The 21,997-nt window shown below is 45.2% G+C and overlaps 1 protein-coding gene and 1 pseudogene across 4 annotated transcripts; one reads left to right on the top strand and one right to left on the bottom strand.

Moving 5' to 3' along the window:
• Positions 1 to 21,809, bottom strand: part of LOC130198499 (zinc finger protein 260-like) — a 36,319-nt pseudogene extending 14,510 nt beyond the window's left edge.
• Positions 32 to 15,238, top strand: LOC130191441 (glutamic acid-rich protein-like). 4 transcript variants are annotated; one of them, XM_056411179.1, is made up of 3 exons: positions 32 to 613; positions 1,048 to 1,275; positions 13,620 to 15,238. In XM_056411179.1, exons 1-3 carry the CDS (start codon positions 421 to 423, stop codon positions 13,697 to 13,699), a joined length of 501 nt encoding a protein of 166 aa, XP_056267154.1. In that variant the 5' UTR covers positions 32 to 420; the 3' UTR covers positions 13,700 to 15,238. The 4 variants fall into 4 exon arrangements, 3 of the variants coding, with proteins under 3 accessions (XP_056267154.1, XP_056267232.1, XP_056267080.1); XM_056411257.1 differs by lacking the exon at positions 13,620 to 15,238 and adding an exon at positions 1,874 to 1,974; XM_056411105.1 differs by lacking the exon at positions 13,620 to 15,238 and adding an exon at positions 1,856 to 1,974.
• Positions 21,810 to 21,997: the final 188 nt, after the last annotated feature.

The following is a 21,997-nucleotide window of genomic DNA, read 5'->3' as shown; positions in this document are numbered from 1 at the left end:
AAAATGTCCAAAACAAATATCCAACTGACATGTTTTATTTTGTAGTTTACGAACCAAGTCTGCAAAGAAATCCACATCTCAGGCTCTTATTTTGAAGGTGCCTCCGCCAGCTGCCCGGATGTGCCTCCATTCCAAGCTCCCGTCGGCAGCAGCAGCGTCTCTTCGTCACTGCGGTGGTAAAGTGTCAGTTAGCTCCTTCAGTCCTGACCCAGCAGAGTCTCTGTATGTCTGGATAAACCTCTGAATGGACTTCTAGAGGTTCTCCTTTGGTTCTGGATGTTGTTCCTCGGACTCATCTCCCGCTACAAAGACATTGAAGTTAGCTTAGCATGCTAACAGCGCTAGTCCCAGTTTAAAGGAGAGGAAACGGGCTTTGTGACGGACTTTGTGTGGAGAAAACGTTTCTGTCGTTGGGGGGAAATGTCTAAAGTCCAAATGCTGAGATGTTTCGTCAACCAGCGACTCACTGCGGCTGCGCAGGAGATATGTGGGCTGTTTGAAAGAACGATAGCAGAGTACGAGGAGGAACTTTGTAGTTCTCAAGAGGAGAACGAGCGACAACGGAAATTGCTGGACGCCTTTCTAAAACCGGAAGTCCAGAAACAACGAGCAGGTTGGTTCTGTTTTCTCTCTTCCATCATGTCCTGAGATAATTACACGTACTTTACTTAAGTTTTTAACAATGTTCATACGTTTGTTTTACTTTATTATATTAAGTTACTGTAACATCTCTCCAGGAAGCAGTGTTCTGGATGTTTGTATGGGTCTTTTATTGTGAAGGATAAAACGGAAAAGAAGAGAATAAATGGTCAAAGCCAGACGAGTCTTTTTCAAAATAAGAGCAAACTTCCGGTGAATGTGATGAGGACATGTCGCATTCATGAAGTCAGGTTGGACCAATGCCAGGCGTATTTTTTTCATGGTGAATGATGCGTTGCCACGGCAACAGCGTTAAAGTGTGTTCCGGCTCTACTCTCCTGGTAACGCGTCACACTCCATCTCGAATGTTTACTGGACTGCTCTCGGCTTAATATCGTTACTCCTCAGAGGACCAGGAGGACCAGGAGGACCCGGACTCCCCCCCAGGCATTAAGGAGGAGCAGGAGGAGCTGTGGCTTGGTCAGGAGGCCGGTGCCAAGTTCTCCTTCAGCCCTATGACGAGTGAAGATGATGAAGAGGAGGCTCAGTCCTCTCAGCTTCATCAAAGGCTAACTGAACACATGGACACAGATGAGGATGAAGAGGATGAAGAGCACTGTGGAGGACCAGAACCAGGTACTGGACTATTTATTATACAGCAGGGCTCCAGAATGTGACCAAATGGTCGCATTTTGCGCCTAAAATTAGACACAGTGCGAGTAAATTTTTCATCAACTCGCGCATGCGCGACCAGTAAATTAACAGATTATTTATTTTTTTGTTATTAAATATTTATAGTGTGCGCCGATCACTGCTGGCTTACATGCAAAAGAGTTTGAGGGCAACCTGGACCCCTGAAACTCAATCACAGAAAAGGCCGCATGGCCCGGGACCATGTGGTGCACTAAGGCCACGTGGTCAGGGGCTCACGTTGATCAAGAGTTTGATCAAACGGGAGGATGGAATGAGAATTCTTTATGTCTTAGTTCTATGTTATCCTTCTACATGAAGTGGCTTGCACATCTCGGTAGGCAAATCATCTTTGTGTCTTGCAAAGGAACAAAGCAAAGAGCAAACCATCCCCTTTACCTGTTGTCAAATGATCACTCACTAGTGGGGACGGGTCATAAATGATGCGCAGGGCAAAGGCCTTTTGATGTTTGATTCACACATTCTCTTGTTCTAATCACAACCTGTAGTCATGTTCCTTTGTAAGGCCCACCTATCCCTCTAGGGATGAATGCAGATGTGAGTTATCACTCTTCAGCTCATCCTTGGGCAGCTTCAGAGGGACATCTCTTCTTTGCGCAATAAATAAATGATTTCAGAGACACAGTTCTGGTTCGATATTTGTCATTTTAATTTAAAGAGATTTTAAACTCAACAAGGCAACATTTTTACACAGAACTGAACAGGACTCGGAGGTCCGTAGAACACCCAATGACAAGTTCACAGTGCAGGTAAAGGTAAACAAGACGAACACGGTTACAAACACACCGCCACCTCTCGGCCCAGATCAAAGCCTCTTACTGGAGATCTCTTCGTAGTGGTTACTGGCAGGGATGCACCGATCTAATCGGGCCGATCCATATCGGACGATATTCCATTATCGGTTTTGATCGGGCGTTCTCAAACGCCGATCAGATGACGTAACATCTGCGAGAAAAACTATCAGATGTTTCATTGCCGCAGACAAGTGCCTGCGAGGGTCATGAGAGTGAGGTCAGAGGGGATCCTCACCATCGAAGGCGCCCCCGTCTCCTCTTTAGGTTGAATCTCTGGGTCGACCCAGCCGACTCTCAGCCCCGCCCCAGATCGATGTTTGGCCGCGAAGATATCTTATCAGGAGCGCCGGGTTTTTTGATAAGTTAGCGGAAGGATTTGTCTGTCCGGTCGTTTTAAAGTAAAGGAAGAGAAAGACGAACAAACATCCGTTTTTTCAAAAATAAGATGTCAAGTGCTAAATCGCTGTATAAAAGCATAAGGTGCAAACAATGAACTGATTATTGTATCTTTTAGAGATCAAGCTTTAGATAATGCTAAAATTATGCTAACATGCAACATGTTTACTGTACCAAGGAAGAGTTTATAAAATAAGTCAGGCTTTGCATGTTAAGAAAAAGTCCTTGTAAATAGATTTCCCTGAGAGTTGATGAATGAATGATGCAGATGTATTCGAATAACACATTCCCAACAATAGCAATCAAACACCTAATGTATAAATTAGACATTTTTCAGCTAGTCCCATGTGTTTGTGCAGTTCGTTTTTATTTCATGTTTGAGTTGTTTATATCCGTTTCCTCTCACAGTCCTCGGCACAAGCGTTACACACAATGGAATGCTTCATCGGCTAATCGTGATCGGTGATCGTTATCGATGGCAGGTACGATTTCAGTGATCGGTATTATCGGTGATCGGCCGCAACGGAGACGACAGCCTGGCGAGGGCCGCAGAGTGAGGTCAGGAGGGATCTCACCAGCGCGCCTCGCCCCAGTTGAATCTCTGGGTCGACTCAACACTCTCACAGTCTGCCTTATAGACTGATGCTGCTCACAAATACATTCATCAGGAAGGTGGGTTTTGAGAAGTGATAAGAAGCGAATGACAACATCCGGTTTTGCAAAGTAAGCGGAAAGGACCACGTGAAACAACATCCGCTTTTCAAAAATAAGATGCTCTATAAATCATACACCAGTACATAAAAGTAAAATAATGAACTGATTTGTATTAGAGATCGTTGTTTAGATTTAGCTTAAATTATGCTAACATTAAACATGTTTACTACTGTAAGAAGAGTTTATAAAATAAGCCAGGCTTTTGTATGTTAAGAAAAGTCCTGTAAATAGATTTCTCAAGAGTTCCAGAGGAAATGAATGATGTGATGTGTTCCATACATCTGAATTTCCACAATAGCACAATAACAATTTTAATGTATAAATTAGGACATTTTTCAAAGTAAAGTCCTAAATAAGCCTAAAGAACTGTAATAATCTTCATGTTATTTCTAAGTTTATATCTGTATTTCCTATGTCCTCGCACACAAGTACATACAATAAATAGAATGTTTAATTTACACCGTGATCGGTGATCAGTATTATCGGATGGCAGCAGGCGATTTCAGTCAGTGATCGTTATCGGGGGTGATCGCAGATACTGATTTCAGTGATCGCACAAAACCTGATCGTGCATCTCTCTAGTTACTGGGACAGAGTTTCTCCCGCTAGGATCGGAGAGACGAGACCACGCGGGATGGATGAGTCGGGAGCTCTTCTCTGGCGGTTCTCTGGCGGATCGTGGATGAGTCCTCCCGGTTGGACGTGAGTCATCACCCCAGGACAGGGAGGTCAGGAACCCCGTCTTGTGAAGGAGAGCGGAACGTCAACTTGATCAACACCACTAAAGGGAGTTCTCTGCTGTGTGAATTTCCTGTGCACATTCCGTTGGTTTTGTACAGAAAATGTTTCACACAGACGGAGCAGCTGAACGCCTTTCTTCCGTGTGAATCAAATATATGTCTCATAAATTCCTCTCAGTGTAAAGGATTTTTAAGACTGAGCAGTGTTTCTTTTCCGTGTGGATTCATGTGTCTCTTCAGGTCTACAATTTGGCGAAACCTTTTGTTTTCTCCTACTTTCGATCGAGGAGAGGAGACACACGCTCAAGGACTCGGAGCTCTGAGGCCATAGTTCTCGGAGCGGGGATCGGTGGATTCTGCTCCCGGTTGTGACAGAGTCACTGCCCCAGGGAGTCACTGCCACAGGACTCCAGTCTTGTGAGTCAGGAGTGGAACTAGGAGAGGGAGTCAACACCACTAAAGTCAACAACTGCTGTGTGAATTTCCCACTTGTGTGTTTCCGTTGGCACATGTGTTGGTTTTTGTACCGTCACCTGGCGGAACACAGACAGCCAGTCTCTTTGTTTTCCTGTGTGAATCATATGTCCTCTCAAATTCCTCTCAGTGTAAAGGATTTTTTACAGACTGAGCGGTGCAGTTTTTCTCCTCCGTAGTTCTCATGTGTCTCTTCAGGTCTACAATTTGAAACCTTTACCACACTCAGAGCATCTGAAAGGTCTATCTTCTGTGTGTATTCTCATGTGTTTCTTCATAACTCCACAATCAGTGAAACCTTTACCACACTCAGAGCATCTGAAAGACGTGTCTTCTTTGTGCAAGAACATGTCTCTTTAAAGATCCGCTTTTTGAAAAAAATTTGTTACAAATTGAGCATCTGAACGGTTTCTGTCCCGTGTGCATGAACACGTGTCTCTTTAAATCTCCATTTTGTGAAAAATATTTGTTACAGATGGAGCATCTGAACGGTTTCTCTCCTGTGTGAGTTAACATGTGTCTCTTTAAAGCTCCCCTTTGCGTAAAATATTTGTTACAGATGGAGCAGCTGAACGGTCTCTCCTGTGTGAATTAACATGTGTCTCTTTAAAGCTCCCCTTTGTGTAAAATATTTGTGACAGACTGAGCAGCTGAAACGTTTCTCTCCTGTGACGCCCTCGTGTGTTTCTTTAAATCTTCCTTGAGGTGAAATCTTTCCCACATTCGGAGCCGAGTGGTTTCTCACCAGAACTACATTTTGAATCACTGACATGAACTTCTTCTTTATGAGTCAGAGAGTTCAGACCTGACTGAGGTTCTCTGGTCTCCTTCCAGTCATCACTGACATCAGTCTCACTGGAGTCTCCAGTAACTGGTTCTGGAGGTCTATCTGGATCCGACTTCCTGTCTGGTTCTGGTCCTCCATAGTCCTCTACAGCAGCTTCTGTTTCCATGTGTTCAGTTAGTCTTTGATGAAGATGAGAGGACTGAGCTTCCTCTTCATCATCTTTACTCTTCACTGAAGTGAATGAGAACCTGGTACCAGCCTCCTCCAGACCTTGAAGCTGCTCTCCCTCCCGATTGGTCCAGAGGTCCTCCTGTTCCTCTTTAATGTGTGACGTTTCAAAAGTCAGTCAAAGTCAGTTTTATTTGTCAATTTTCCATATGTGCAAACATACAGAAGATCGAAATTGCGTTTCTCTTCTGTCCAACATAAAGTGAATTGTGCAACATATAGACAACATAGAGTGCAAAAATAGTAAAAAACATGTGAACATATAGACAACATAAAGTGCATAGACAACATAAAGTGCAAAAATAGTAAGAAACATGTAAACATATAGACAACATAAATTGTGCTAGCAGCATTCAGACATGTGAGTCTGAGAGAGGACGGAGTGGGAGGATGGGGAGAGAGTTCAGCTTCCTGACAGCCTGGTGGATGAAGCTGTTGGACAGCCTGGTGGTGTGAGCCCGGAGGCTCCGCATCTCCTCCCAGAGGGCAGGAGGCTGAAGAGACCGTGTGAGGGTGGCAGGGTCCCTCACAATCGAGGTCGCTTGGGTGAGGCGGTGTTGTATATGTCCTGCAGGCATGGGAGGGGGGGGAGTGAGGCACCCATGATCCTTCCAGCTGCCTTCACTATGCGCTGCAGGGCGTTCCTGCTGTGATCTGTGCAGCTTCCGCCCCACACAGTGATGCAGTTGGTCAGGATGCTCTCGATGGTGCCGCGTAGAAGGTGCACATGATGGATGGGGCTCCTGCTTTCCTCAGTTTCCGGAGGAAGTAGAGGCGCCTCTGTGCTTTTGCCAGCGATGTAGTGTTTGCTGTCCACGAGAGGTCCTCACTGATTTCCACCCCAGGAATTTGGTGCTGCTGACCTGCTCAATGTCCGCACTGCTGATGGTCAGTGGTGGGTGATGGGTGTGGCTTTTCCGGAAGTCAACAACGATCTCTTTGGTCTTGCTGTTGTTGAGCAGGAGGTTGTTGGCTCTGCACCACGTGGTCAGAAGGTTGACCTCCCTCCTGTAGAGGGTCTCGTCATCCTTGGTGATGAGACCTATCAATGTTGTGTCGCCTGCAAACTTGACCATGTGATTGGTGCTGTAGCTGGTTTTGCAGTCGTGAGTCAGCAAGGTGAAGAGCAGGGGACTGAGCACACAGCCCTGAGGGGCCCCTGTGCTGAGTGTGATGCTGCTCGAGGTGTTGTTGCCAACACGCACTGCTTGTGGCCTCTCACTCAGGAAGTCCAGCAGCCAGTTACACAGCGAGGTGTTGAGCCCCAGCTGGTCAAGTTTGCAGATTAGTTGTTGTGGGATGATTGTGTTGAATGCTGAGCTAAAGTCTATGAACAGCATTCTTACATAGGAGTCTTTTTGTCCAGGTGGGTGAGGCTGGGTGGAGAGCAGAGCAGATTGCATCCTCCGTGGACCGCTTGGCCCGGTATGCAAACTGGAAAGGGTCCAGAGTGGGGAGAATGGATTTGATATGCGACATGACTAGTCGCTCAAAGCACTTCATGATTATGGGGTCAGTGCCACTGGACGATAGTCGTTGAAGCAGGACGGAGTGGATTTCTTTGGCACAGGTATGATGGTGGTTACCTTGAAGCATGATGGAACAACAGCTTGTCTCAGAGAAGTATTAAAGACATCCGTGAAGACGCCCTTAAGCTCCTCTGCGCAGTCCTACAGCACACGACCAGGGATGTTGTCTGGACCTGTTGCCTTGTGGGTGTTGATGGACGAGAGTCCTCTTCACGCTGGCAGCAGACAGGCACAGAACCTGATCATGGGGAGGGGGCGGAGTCTTGTGTGGACGAGTGCTGTTCTGTGCTTCAAACCGGGCAAAGAAGCTGTTGAGGTTGTTTAGCAGAGAGATGTTGCTGTCGCAGTTCTGTGGCGTGGGTTTATAGTCTGTGATGGTCTGAATGCCCCGCCACAGGCTGCGTGTGTCTCTGCTGTCTTTAAAGTGCCGGGTTATCTTTTTTGTGTAGGAATTTTTTGCTTTCCTGATGCCGTGGGACAGGTTGGCTCGCTGTTTTCAGGTCCGTTTGTCCCCAGCTCTGAAGACCCTATTTCTAGTCCTCAGCAGCCGATGGACTTCCCCTGTTAGCCACGGCTTCTGGTTAGCCCGAGTGGTGATGGTCTTTACATGGGTCACATCATCAATGCACTTGCTAATGTAAGAAGTAACAGTGTCTGTGTACTCCCCAATGTCTGTGTGGTCGTTGTATGTGGCTGCCTGTTTAAACATTCCCAGTCTGTTGAGTCAAAGCAGTCTTGAGAGCGAGGAGGCCCCTCTGGCCACACCTACCTGCTTCAGAACCGGTCTGGAGGCTTTCACCTGGGTCTGTATGCTGGCATTAGCATGACGGTGATGTGGTCAGAGAGACCTATGTGGGGGAGGGGGGAGGCCTTGTACGCTCCTTTGTGGGTTGTGTAGACCAGATCCAAAATGTTGTCTCCTCTTGTAGGGAAATCAACATGCTGGTGTAGTTTGGGAAGGACAGTTTTAAGGTTTGCATGGTTGAAATCTCCAGCAAAGATGGTGAAGCCGTCTGGGTGAGCCGTCTGTTGTTCGCTGATGGCCTGATACAGTTCACAAAGTGCCGCATTTCTATCACTGTTGTTGGAGGTCGGGGGGATGTAAACAGCGACTAGCAGAATCGCCGTGAATTCCCTCGGCAGATAAAAAGGACGGCACCTTATGATCATAAACTCCGCCAGTGGTGAGCAGTGTCTACATACCACGGCAGCGTCCCGGCACCATGCGTCCCGGATGTAAACACATACCCCGCCGCCGCGAGTTTTCCCTCCATCAGCGATGGAGTCCTCCTGGTCTTCCTGGTCCTCTTTAATGGTCCTCTTTAATGTCCTCTTTAATGGTCCTCTTTAATGTGAGGGGGGTCTGGGTCCTCCTGGTCCAGACTGGAGCTCCAGTCCTGCTGCTCAGGGAGAACCTCGTCTTTCACCACCAACAGCTGCTCGTCTGGAGAATAATGAAACACATCCACATCTTAGAAAACTGTAATTACATCCAGTGACCACTACTTTCCAGTAATGTGGGAGACATGATGCACATGTTGAGGACATATTGGACCTATCAAAGCTTCTGTGTCTGTGAGAGTTAGACATTGTGTATAAATATAAAATATCAACTGCATGAAAACTGCCACCAAAGGTAGACGGGGCTGCACGATTCATAAAATGTTTTATTATATGCTATAGTTGTGCCTGGAAATGGATTTAAATAAACAATAAATACCAAATCTTGTTACGATAATGAACAATTTCATTATGAACCCAGATGATGCCATAAAACAGAACATAAGCTATGTTTTAGTACAGAGCGTGTAGTGCAGGTTCCATTGTTTGATTTGATATGCAGCATTAATATGTGGCAAAACTTTGATTATATCTGGAGGGAAATAATTATTTCTGAAAGTGCATCAAAATTGTGTCTTAAATTAATGTCTTAAATTACTGTAGTTCTGTAGAGATTCTCTGTACTCCCCATCATCTTCTACAGATTTAAAATAATATACCTATTTGGAACAACCCCCCCCCCCAAAAATCACAGATTTGTTCAATTAAAGTAATTCTGTCAAATGTATAATTTGGTGTGGCTACAGCAAAGCCACTCCGACTGTAATCCTGCGGGCTTTATCAACAATATTCTAATTATTATTTTGGAATTTTGGCGAGCGTACAGGCCGCAGCGTTACTCGAATATACATCAAAACGTGCGGCCTGATCCAGATCACGGGCATTTAAGTTTCAAAAGATTTACAGAAGTCTATGGGGGAAATACTTTGGACCACGAAGGGTCCCACAGCGTCAGAACACATCAACACGTGCGGCCTCGTCAGGAATCGTGTGGAATGACTTTTCTAAGAGATCAGACCGGCACTCAGCCCCAAAACACCAAAAAACCACAAGAAAATGGCCCATTCATTTGAATGGGGTTTCAGAAGAGAAAACGCTAACCAACGCTAATCTTTGTTGCCACACTGACTCGCCATACGTTACGGTAGAGACATGATTTAAAGTTTAAAACATTAACAAAAGGATGCAGTCGATTTGATCAATTAGACATTTTCTCATAGCTAGCTCAGTTTCCATGGAATATTTGTTTGAGTTCCAGAAGATCTCCGGGCTGTTTCAGAGTTTATAATGGGTGTGTATGGCGCTGGTCTTCAGATCTAGAGGCAGAGCTGCAGAGAGAGAGAGCAACAGGAAGTCAGAGCAGAGTGAGAGAGAGAGCAACAGGAAGTCAGAGCAGAGTGAGAGAGAGCAACAGGAAGTCAGAGCAGAGAGAGCAACAGGAAGTCAGAGCAGACAGAGAGAAAGCAACATGAAGTCAGAGCAGAGAGAGAGAGCAACAGGAAGTCAGAGCAGAGTGAGAGAGCAACAGGAAGTCAGAGCAGAGTGAGAGAGAGAGCAACAGGAAGTCAGAGCAGAGTGAGAGAGAGCAACAGGAAGTCAGAGCAGAGTGAGAGAGAGAGAGCAACAGGAAGTCCAACAAATTAAACTTATTTTGCCACAAGTCTCACAATCTTCACTGTTTTCACACCATTTATGATCAAAGCGTAGGAAACGTTGAGCTCGTCCTCACATGTGAGGCTGGAATCCACCATGTATCCACATGTGTCTGGAGGAGCCGTAACCAGGAGGAGGAGCCTTAACGAAGGAGGAGGAGCCTTACGGAGGGGGGGAGGAGCCTCTCTGCCCCATACGACTCCATGTTATTTTTGTGTCTTGAAAGAAACGAGAGCGCTTTGTGAGCTGAGATGAAGCGTCACGTCTGAACCCAAACGTATGTCAAGGACACGTAGACGATCACAGAGGCCTCGGCCCTCGTGATGCCGACTAGAGTTATGGTTTCATGTGAAGATTCCACTTTTATACATGTTTTTTTTCCTGCCCCCCTCCTGGAGACACTGTTGCTTCAACTTGGCTAATCAGGGCAGCTCTAGTAACACCTGTCACCACGGCAACCATTCACACGCATGCAGGCTGTCTGTGTGTGTGTGTGTGTAGTTTGACAGAACCACACACACAGATTCACATATATAATACAGAGCGGGGTCATCAGTGCGGAGGAGAGGGAGATGTGTGTGTGTGTGTCTCAGTGTCCACTGATACACACAGAGGAAGGAAGGGAGATAGGAAGGGAGGAAGGAAAAGAGGCATGGAAGGAAAGGAAGAAAGCCATGCAATGAGTCATGGAAGAAAGGAAAGGAAGGAAGCAAGGCAAGGAAAGGAAGCCAGGCAAGGAAGGAAAGGAAGGAAGCAAAGGAGGCACAGAAAGAAAGAAAGGAAGCCAGGCGAGGAGGCATGGACGGATGGAAAGGAGGCCTGGAAGGTAGGAAAGGAGGCATATAAGTCGATGCTGCTTCTGTTACAGCTGCATTCTCTCTCCTGACCACCAGGGGGCGACTCCTCTGGTTGTATAGAAGTCTCTATAGATGACTGCTGCTCTCTTGATGTCTTCCCTCAGTAAACATGAGTTCATGTCTCAGTTACTGACGGCCACCACAGGAAGTGGAGCGCGTTGGGTCGTCACCAGATGTTTTAATGAGCTGACAATTTAATCAGGCATGAAAACGGGTCAGGGGTGAAAAAGGTGAGGAGGATAGGCGCGCGGGGGGGGGGGGGGGGGTGCTGGTGGTGACTTCCACGAACATCGATGTTGGACGTTGTATGATAATCTATAGGTCCTCCATTCTGACACCAAGTCAGTGATCGGGCCCTATAATACTATAATAATAGTAATATTGTGTATAATATGGTCATTCATGAACCAACTTCCTTTTTTTGTTGTTGGCGTGAACAAGTCTTCAAGTCTTGTGCTCTGCTGAGTCATGAGTCTGTTCCTCGAGTCTGTTCTGCCTCTACCTGGTTGTCACGATCTTCTATACCATACCTGCCATAAATATCATGATACAATACCATAAAAACAGTATACCATAAATACGATACTGGTATATTTATCTATAATAGTAATAAATAAAATATATGTATGGTTCACTTTTTACCAACTTTTTCAACACTTAACAAATAGCAGTAATATTAGTATTAATACAGCAAGATATTAATGAAACTACATGGAGCCATCATAGCATTGATCAATGACTATACACTATGAGGCCGTTAGTCTCTGACCAGAGGATACAGAGTTCATCAGGAAGAGCAGCTGTAGAGTTACAGAACTTTACAGACTGAACTTAAACATTTCACTTCTGGCATCTTTTTTTATTTTTAAAGCCGAAAATTCCGCCACTTACCTCGCCAGGCTTGAGCTCTGGCGTGCAAACAGCTTGACACGGAGCAGCGCGTGCGCTCTGATCGCTCTTTTAATGAAGTATTGAGACTAAAAATATGCTAAATCACATCGCTCTTAACCCTTGTGTTGCCTTCGGGTCATTTTGACCCGATTCAATATTTAACCCTCCTGTCGCCTTCGGGTCAATTTGACCCGATTCAATGTTTAATGTCGGTGTTCTTTCGGGAGTCAACAAACAAACATAAAGTACCTCACACTTAAACTTGGAAAACAATATTAATTCTAATAATTTTCTGGAGATTTTAATAGCTGGGGTCATATTGACCTCAAGGGTAAAATATGGTAGTAAATATAAAGGTAACAGGAGGGTTACCGTACGGGTACTTTGTTAGCATCGCTCCACCGTGCAGCGCGACAGCAGCAGAAGTAGCGGCTAACATTCAAGCTAACCTGAACCAACAAACGCTGAAGACATCTTGACGCTGATTGGCCGAGACGCGACACGTCACATCAAAGATGTTTTATTGCGAAGAGCAACACTTCACACTTTCTCCGCGTCCCACTCCAATCTCATAAACGCCGGCCGGCCAATTGACCCCCCCCCCCTACCCCAAAACAAAAACTCTTCGGATCTACTCTTCGGAGCTGCTATTTTGGTTTCAAAACGGCGAATTTCGCCGAAAGGTGAGGGATTCTCATGCCTGTTTAATACATCGTCAAGAAAGAGGAAGCAGGAAGTGCTGCGACATTAAAGCTGCACAGCGGTTATGGAAAGTAAATGCAGCAGATGTGTCGGGAGAGGAGTTCTACAGAACTAGCTGTTAACCAACCTGCTCGGTGTAACCGGACTTCCGGGTTGAACACGGCGTCCAGCAGTTTCCGTTGTCGCTCGTTCTCCTCTTGAGAACTACAAAGTTCCTCCTCGTACTCTGCTATCGTTCTTTCAAACAGCCCACATATCTCCTGCGCAGCCGCAGTGAGTCGCTGGTTGACGAAACATCTCAGCATTTGGACTTTAGACATTTCCCCCCAACGACAGAAACGTTTTCTCCACACAAAGTCCGTCACAAAGCCCGTTTCCTCTCCTTTAAACTGGGACTAGCGCTGTTAGCATGCTAAGCTAACTTCAATGTCTTTGTAGCGGGAGATGAGTCCGAGGAACAACATCCAGAACCAAAGGAGAACCTCTAGAAGTCCATTCAGAGGTTTATCCAGACATACAGAGACTCTGCTGGGTCAGGACTGAAGGAGCTAACTGACACTTTACCACCGCAGTGACGAAGAGACGCTGCTGCTGCCGACGGGAGCTTGGAATGGAGGCACATCCGGGCAGCTGGCGGAGGCACCTTCAAAATAAGAGCCTGACAAGCTTCTATGTGGATTTCCTTGCAGCCTATAAAATAAAAGCTCTTAAATTAATAAAAGTAGTATCTCCTCATTATAATCTTACAAACATCAACATATGTAACAGTGGTGGAAAGGACATGGAGAGAGACCACTCAAGAGATTGTTTATTTTTAATTTTGTATTCTTCTTGTTCATCATTAATTATCATATTTTTTAAAATAAATAAAAAATAAATAAAAGTTAAAGTTTTTATTTTGTATGTTGTATTTTTATTTATTGTTCATCATTTATAATTCTAATACATTTTTATAATTATTGTTGTTATTTATTATAATAGAAATATAATTCAGTTTTGTCACATTACAATACTAAGTCCCGTTGAGGACACAAACGTGTCTCATGCTTTCCAAGATTAAACCAGATATGCGATTACAAAGAGTGGATATTGCTTTATTTTTATATATTAAACTTTATATTTAATTGTTATTTATTTGTAAATTTTTTTCTTCTTCCGGTCAGTACGCCGCCGGCCCCCAGTATGGGGAGGAAGGTGCATCCCACTCCGAGCCTTGGTGGATTCTGGGGCGGATGCCAACTAACCACCACAAATCGGTGCCTTTACGGATCATTCCCTCCCTTCATGCCTCACTGGTCTCAGGACAACCTTGGCTTGAACTGCACAATCCCCACGTCGATTGGTCTACGGGATGCGTAGCTAGTTGGAGCGCCTTCAGCCACTCTCACTGAGTCCAGTCGGCCCCAGCTCCCACTGGATCTGCCGGCACGCCCACTATCGAGGCCCCGGACCTGACGTTAGTCCCGCCCACTTACCGTGACCTAGAGGTGTTCAGCAACCAGCGGGCCTAAACACCGGCCCACATCGACCCGATCACTGGGCCATCAACCTGCTCCAAGGCGCCCCCTCACCCTCTAGGCGTGTCTTTAATCCGTCTCGCCCAGAAAGAGAAGCTATGGAGAGCTTCATCCACGACTCCCGAGCAGACGGTTTCATCCGCCCCTCCTCCTCCCCTGTTGGCGCTGGGTTCTTCTTCGTGGGTGTTGTGGCTGGATTTCTTCCTTTTTGGTCCATTCTGACTAATCTCTTAACCTGATGCTTATCAACTTGTATCTCTCTCCTATCTGACTGTTGGTGAGACGCCACAGGAGACACACACACACACAGACTCACAAGATACTCACCCTCTGGACCTCAGTAATCACCCACAGAACACAGAGATGGTTTAACCCTTTCATGCATCAAAACATAAACTAAATACAGAAATAATAAACTGTCACACGGTGGAGGAACGATACGCTCCTCCTTCCCCCTGCTGCAGCCATGCCGTCACTAACTCATCGAGAGGCCGCAATCATGAAGATGAATGTCTTCCAATATATTTTTCATATTCTAGTTCCCTTTTGCACAATAAGCATGATTCAGAAATTAAATTATTAATATTCCTGAAATTCCAACTGAGCAAATGGCATCCTAACAACCAGCTGTGAGGGCAGCACTCCCACGCTGACCCAGGACCTTTGTTTGGTCCAGTCTGAGACCACATGTCCTTTGCTCTCTGTATGTACCTTGTGGATTGTCTCTTCAGGGCATCCTTAGACTCTGTACTGCTGCCTCTTCTCTGAGTGGAGAATTAAAGATCTCATCCATCATCGCAACAAATATGCAGGAAATAATCACAGAAACTGCTCCTTGAAAATATAACAGAGTTCATTTATCTGAACAATACCGATCAAATTAAATAATAGTATAGATCAATGATAAATATATTATACAATTACAAGCAATTCTCAGGGCATCTAGCAATAACAAGCTGTCTGTGTGTTAGTTTGAAAAGAAGAAACAAAACCAGAGGAAAACACTCAGAACCGGGCAGACCCTCGCCGTGTAGAACAGTAGTTGTATCCCACTAAAGAAGTGTGGAGCGATGACTGATGTCGCCTGACATATTCTTGGTGGAGGATTTAAACTCGACAAAGCTCAGAGGCGTGGAACGCTCTTACAGAAGCTCCAAGCCCAGATGGAAGTGAGTCACTGCCCCAAGAGAGGGAGGTAGGTACCTGAAGGGCTTGTTTACAAGTGAGGGAGTGAAATGAATGTTTATCAAAAGCAGAACGTCTAAAGGGAGTTCTCTCCTGTGTGAGTTAACGTGTGTTTCTGCAAAGATGAACGATGGGAAAAAGTTCTGTTACAGACGGAGCAGCTGAGCGGTTTCTCTCCGGTGTGAGATCTCATGTGTCCCTTCAGATGGTGTCTGTTCGTGAAACCTCTGTCACACTCTGAGCAGCTGAAATGTTTCTCTCCTGTGTGAGTCAACATGTGTACACGCAAAGATGATTGCTGTGAAAAGGATTTATTGCAGACTGAGCAGCTGAAAGGTTTCTCTCCCGTGTGAGATCTCTTGTGTCTCGTCAGACCGCTATTTTCAACGAAACCTTTACCACACTCGGAGCAGCGATATGGTCTCTCTCCTGTGTGCGTCAACTTGTGCATCTGCAAAGATCCCCTCTGTAGAAAAGATTTTTTACAGACGGAGCAGTGATGCGGTTTCTCTCCTGTGTGAGTTACCATGTGTGTCTGCAAATATCTCCTCTGTATAAAAGATGTCTGGCAGACGGAGCAGCTGTAAGGTTTCTCTCCCGTGTGACCTCTCATGTGTATCTGTAAAACGGCCCGATAGGAAAACGATATTTTACAGACTGAGCAGCGATGCGGTTTCTCCCCTGTGTGAGTTACCATGTGTCTCTGTACACTTGCATTGTGTTTAAACTGTTTTTTACAGACCAAGCAGCTGAACGGGTTCTCTCCCGTGTGGATTCTCATGTGGGTCTTTAGACCTCCACTTTCAGTGAAACCTTTACCGCACTCGGAGCAGCGATACGGTTTCTCTCCTGTGTGAATCAACATGTGTCTCTTCAGACGTGACTTACGCTGAAAGATTTTATCACAAACTGAGCACTTGAATGTTTTCTCTCCTGTGTGACGTCTCGTGTGTTTCTTTAAATCTTCCTTGAGGTGAAATCTTTCCCCACATTCGGAGCAGCCGAGTGGTTTCTCACCAGAACTACATTTTGAATCACTGACATGAACTTCTTCTTCATGAGTCAGAGAGTTCAGACCTGACTGAGGTTCTCTGGTCTCCTTCCAATTGTCACTGACATCAGTCTCACTGGAGTCTCCAGTAACTGGTTCTGGAGGTCTATCTGGATCCGACTTCCTGTCTGGTTCTAGTCCTCCACAGTCCTCGACAACAGCTTCTGTTTCCATGTGTTCAGTTAGTCTTTGATGAAGATGAGAGGACTGAGCTTCCTCTTCATCATCTTTACTCTTCACAGAAGTGAATGAGAACCTGGTACCAGCCTCCTCCAGACCTTGAAGCTGCTCTCCCTCCTGATTGGTCCTGAGGTCCTCCTGGTCCTCTTTGATGTGTGGGGGGTCTGGGTCCTCCTGGTCCTCTTTAATGTGTGGGGGTTCTGGGTCCTCCTGGTCCTCTTTGATGTGTGGGGGGTCTGGGTCCTCCTGGTCCAGACTGAAGCTCCACTCCTGCTGTTCTTCTTTCACCACCAACAGCTGCTGGACGTCTGTGGGAAGTAATGAAATACACACAAAGCTTAGAGAATTGTAATTTCATGTCAACAACTAATCCACTGATCTCACCAAACTTTAAAATTTAATTGATGGTCTTACTTAAAAAGCATCCTTGTTGATTCTGCAACCGCATTACAGCGCAGAACCAAACAGAATCATGACAGGCCCGCTGCACCGGATCAGAAAGGTGTACGGCAGTGCGGTGTTACCGTCCTTGTGTTGTAACACAGGACAGAGTGCGTGACCTCCTGGAGGGTGGACTCCCCATCGAGATGCCATTGTGCATTAATGAGTTCATCTCCCTCGAGTCCTGAACTGAAGCGTGAAGCTTTTTCTTGACAAATTCAGACCGAACTGATCGGCCTCAGATCACCAGACCCGTCTGCCTCCAGAGGACCGCCCACGAGAACCGGGCCCTTACAAGACTCCTCCCACTTGTGATTGGTTTTAATGTCCCAGAAAATGATCAGACGAGTTCATTCCTTTGAAGGACAGCGTAGAACTGACGGTGCTCATCTTGATTTCCTTGATAAGATCTCAGAGGTTAATTTTTAACAGTATTTGAGATTCCTTATTTTCCTGTTGACGTCGAGTATAGATTACGCCACATGTCTACAACTATCGGACCAAAGTACGAGCTGGGAGTACAGATGTGGTCGTAAGAGGAAGGAAAGGAAAAGGCCAAGTCTCTCCGAGAAGTGTCAAAAAAAACCAAGCGCTTTGAAATCCACTTCTACTCAATTTTCCTGAGCGGGAAGATGAGCCCCGTGTGGAGTCCAAACAGAAGGACCTTGGAGAGGAGATTGAAAAACGTCGTCCAACTGCTGCTCTGAATATGGACTCAAAGTTTGCCTCGAGAAGAAAGGAGTTGGTGAACTTGGAACCTCCAGTGAAAGACACGGTTGAAAGGTGGCCAGCACTCTTCACAGAGGGTCAAGTGAATCTAAATTGTTTATTGAATACACTTATCTATTCAGCTTCGGTCAACTGGAACTCATTTGCTCATTTTGATACAGCAACTGCCGTCAACTACGTTTTCACCTGGATTGGCTTACGCTTCATGTGTTAAAGCTGCATTCTCCCTCCTGACCACCAGGGGGCGACTCCTCTGGTTGTATAGAAGTAGGGCTGCAACTAACGATTATTTTGATAATCGATTAATCTGTTGATTTTTTTTCCCGATTAATCGGATAAAAAAACAAAAACACTGAAATGTTCAACCCTTTATTCAAAACAGGGTCCGTACGGTCATGGAAAACCTGGAAAAGTGATGGAATTTTTAAATGGCTATTAGCAGGCCTAGAAAAGTAATTGAAAAAATAAATTCCCAAATGTTTGGAAAAGTAATGCAAATGTGTTTTATTCAAATGTTAATTTACACGGTATATATACGGTATGCTTTGGAATTCTCATTGTAAGTTTAATTACTACATCTTCTCACTTTGTCACGTAGAGACAGAGTTTTCACAAAATGTTTAAAGTCATGGAAATGTCCTGGAGACCCACTGGTCATGAGGATGAACCTGTTCACTGGTCATGAGGATGAACCTGTTCATTGGTCATGTGGATGAACCTGTTCATTGGTCATGAGGATGAACCTGTTCACTGGTCATGAGGATGAACCTGTTCATTGGTCATGTGGATGAACCTGTTCATTGGTCATGAGGATGAACCTGTTCACTGGTCATGAGGATGAACCTGTTCATTGGTCATGTGGATGAACCTGTTCATTGGTCATGTGGATGAACCCTGTTCATTAGTCATGAGGATGAACCTGTTCTTTGGTCATGAGGATGAACCTGTTCATTGGTCATGAGGATGAACCTGTTCTTTGGTCATGAGGATGAACCTGTTCATTGGTCGTGTGGATGAACCTGTTCATTGGTCATGAGGATGAACCTGTTCATTGGTCATGAGGATGAACCTGTTCATTGGTCATGTGGATGAACCTGTTCATTGGTCATGAGGATGAACCTGTTCATTGGTCATGAGGATGAACCTGTTCATTGGTCATGAGGATGAACCTGTTCATTGGTCATGAGGATGAACCTGTTCATTGGTCGTGGATGAACCTGTTCATTGGTCGTGTGGATGAACCTGTTCATTGGTCGTGGATGAACCTGTTCATTGGTCATGGATGAACCTGTTCATTGGTCATGGGATGAACCTGTTCATTGGTCATGTGGATGAACCTGTTCATTGGTCATGAGGATGAACCTGTTCACTGGTCATGTGGATGAACCTGTTCATTGGTCATGAGGATGAACCTGTTCATTGGTCATGAGGATGAACCTGTTCATTGGTCATGAGGATGAACCTGTTCATTGGTCATGAGGATGAACCTGTTCATTGGTCATGAGGATGAACCTGTTCATTGGTCATGTGGATGAACCTGTTCATTGGTCATGAGGATGAACCTGTTCATTGGTCATGTGGATGAACCTGTTCATTGGTCATGTGATGAACCTGTTCATTGGTCGAGGATGAACCTGTTCATTGGTCATGAGGATGAACCTGTTCATTGGTCATGTGGATGAACCTGTTCATTGGTCATGTGGATGAACCTGTTCATTGGTCATGAGGATGAACCTGTTCACTGGTCATGTGGATGAGCCTGTCCATTGGTCATGAGGATGAACCCTGTTCATTGGTCATGAGGATGAACCTGTTCATTGGTCATGAGGATGAACCTGTTCACTGGTCATGTGGATGAACCCTGTCATAAACAGACTTACAGCGTTTTACTCTCCTGAGTTGGCTATTTATGGGTTAAACGCCTCATACGGTGAGGGGGCGGGGCTTATCTCTGTTGCCTTTCTCCATCGAAAAATATTTTCCGCCATCCGCCACGGAATAAATAACCACGTTTTCTACGTTCTACTCTTGTGGAAATGCCACACACGTGGTGACATGTAGCACCCTGGTGTCTGGGGTCATGACGTCACCCGGAGGCGCACTTAGCTCCGTGAATGTCTCCGACGACGTGAATGACTTCCGCATCCAGCGCCACGTGAGCAGCAGCAGCCAATTAGATTCATCAACAGAGGAGCAGCTCAGCGCTGATTGGCTCTCACAACGCAGCATTATGGTCTCTCCTCTCCGCTCTGGTTTCTCCTGCGCCGCTCTGCGCTCAACTCAACTTTGTTTATCCTCTGTGACTTATTGAGCGCCGTAATAATCACAACGAATCGATAATGAAATTCGTTGCCAACTATTTTAATAATCAATTTTTATCGATTTTATCAATTCGTTGTTGCAGCCCTAATATAGAAGTCTACGCTTCATGTGTTAAAGCTGCATTCTCCCTCCTGACCACCAGGGGGCGACTCCTCCGGTTGTATAGAAGTCTATATAATTGACAACTGTTGTCCTCGTTTTTTCTTTGTCATCATTTAGTACTTTATGGTCTGTAGTCAGATAGACCATAAAGCAGGGGGCGCTTTAGGGGCGGGGCTATTTTCACAGGAACAAGCAAACATCTGAGATGAAAACTAGAACTTAATGTTGAAACACTGTCACAAAGATGCTGTTCCATGAACCAACCTGCTCGTTGTATCCGGACTTCCGGGTTGAACACGGCGTCAAGTCGTTTCCGGTGTCGCTCGTTCTCCTCTTGAGAACTACAAAGTTCCTCCTCGTACTCTGCTATCGTTCTTTCAAACAGCCCACATATCTCCTGCGCAGCCGCAGTGAGTCGCTGGTTGACGAAACATCTCAGCATTTGGACTTTAGACATTTCCCCCCAACGACAGAAACGTTTTCTCCACACAAAGTCCGTCACAAAGCCCGTTTCCTCTCCTTTAAACTGGGACTAGCGCTGTTAGCATGCTAAGCTAACTTCAATGTCTTTGTAGCGGGAGATGAGTCCGAGGAACAACATCCAGAACCAAAGGAGAACCTCTAGAAGTCCATTCAGAGGTTTATCCAGACATACAGAGACTCTGCTGGGTCAGGACTGAAGGAGCTAACTGACACTTTACCACCGCAGTGACGAAGAGACGCTGCTGCTGCCGACGGGAGCTTGGAATGGAGGCACATCCGGGCAGCTGGCGGAGGCACCTTCATAATAAGAGCCTGACAAGCTTCTATGTTGATTTTATGGCAGACTCTGTACGTAACCTAAACACACAAAGCCTTGAGAAGCATATCTCGTTTTATATTCATTGATGAAATGCGCTCTATGCACCAAGTCGACAATAAAAGCCACATAGGAGCTTCTCAAGCTCTTATTCTGAAGGTGACTCCGCCAGCTGGCCGGATGTGCCTCCATTCCAAGCTCTGGCCAGCAGCGTCTCTTCGTCGCGGTGGTGAAGTGTCAGTTAGCTCCTTCAGATGATCCTCTCAACAATCCTCTCTGACTTCCCCAGATGGCCACCAGGTGGCAGCAGCGCCAAGTGAATGTGCAGCTGTTTTTTCTTCTTCTTCACATTTCAGATTTAATAGTTTGTGACATAAAACATTTCCACATAATTAACAAAAAAACCTTTAAAAAGTGTGTATGTTACTTGTAAATGAATAAAGAGTTGTTTGTGCAATTACTTTTGATACGGTAATTTGTATTTATAAACTTCAGAGGGAAATATTGTAATTTTGAATCCACAAAAAATATTTAATGAACGACTTTAATTGTTTTGCCAATTATTACAAATTAATTCATTAATAAAACGAAATACAACATGTTGTGTGTTGTATTCTGGCTTCTTTTGACCCATCACCTCCACTCTAGTCCAGGTGGAGATTACTTTTATTTCATTCTGCTGATTCATTTATAATAACACAACATGATTTATCAGTTGATTCATGTTTTTTTATTATTGTAACTGGCTCAAAAAAGTCACTGAAACCATTCCTGTGTGACGACCTGCTGTGACGTAATCTACCAAGCAACCTGTTCTGAATTATCCTGATTGGATTATTCTCGTTTGTAACCTGGACGTTGGTGCGCGCGCAGCCGGCTCTCTGAAGACGGTTTGTTTCCCTTCTCTTCTGTTTTACGACAGTTTACGGGAATAAAACGCGTTGACGGCTCATCGATGTTCTTTGTTACTTTAGTATCCACAATATAGGGTGTAATATAATAATGTTATGTTAAAAAATAAATATAAAAAAATATAAAAGATGTGTTATTCATTATTCATAATGCGTATAACCATACTATTAAATTATTATATAACTAATTTAACAATAATTAATTATAATGTAAATGTAATCTTATTCCGATACACAGGCCTGTATCATAGTGGGTAATACACGTAGTTCAGACACCGTTCCTCTGTACTTGAAATGTGTGTTA

The sequence above is a fragment of the Pseudoliparis swirei genome, chromosome 1 (genome assembly GCF_029220125.1).
Source record: "Pseudoliparis swirei isolate HS2019 ecotype Mariana Trench chromosome 1, NWPU_hadal_v1, whole genome shotgun sequence".
Classification (NCBI taxonomy): Eukaryota; Metazoa; Chordata; class Actinopteri; order Perciformes; family Liparidae; genus Pseudoliparis; species Pseudoliparis swirei.
Note: the sequence above shows the minus strand (reverse complement) of the source record. Positions and strands in the feature narration are given on the sequence as shown.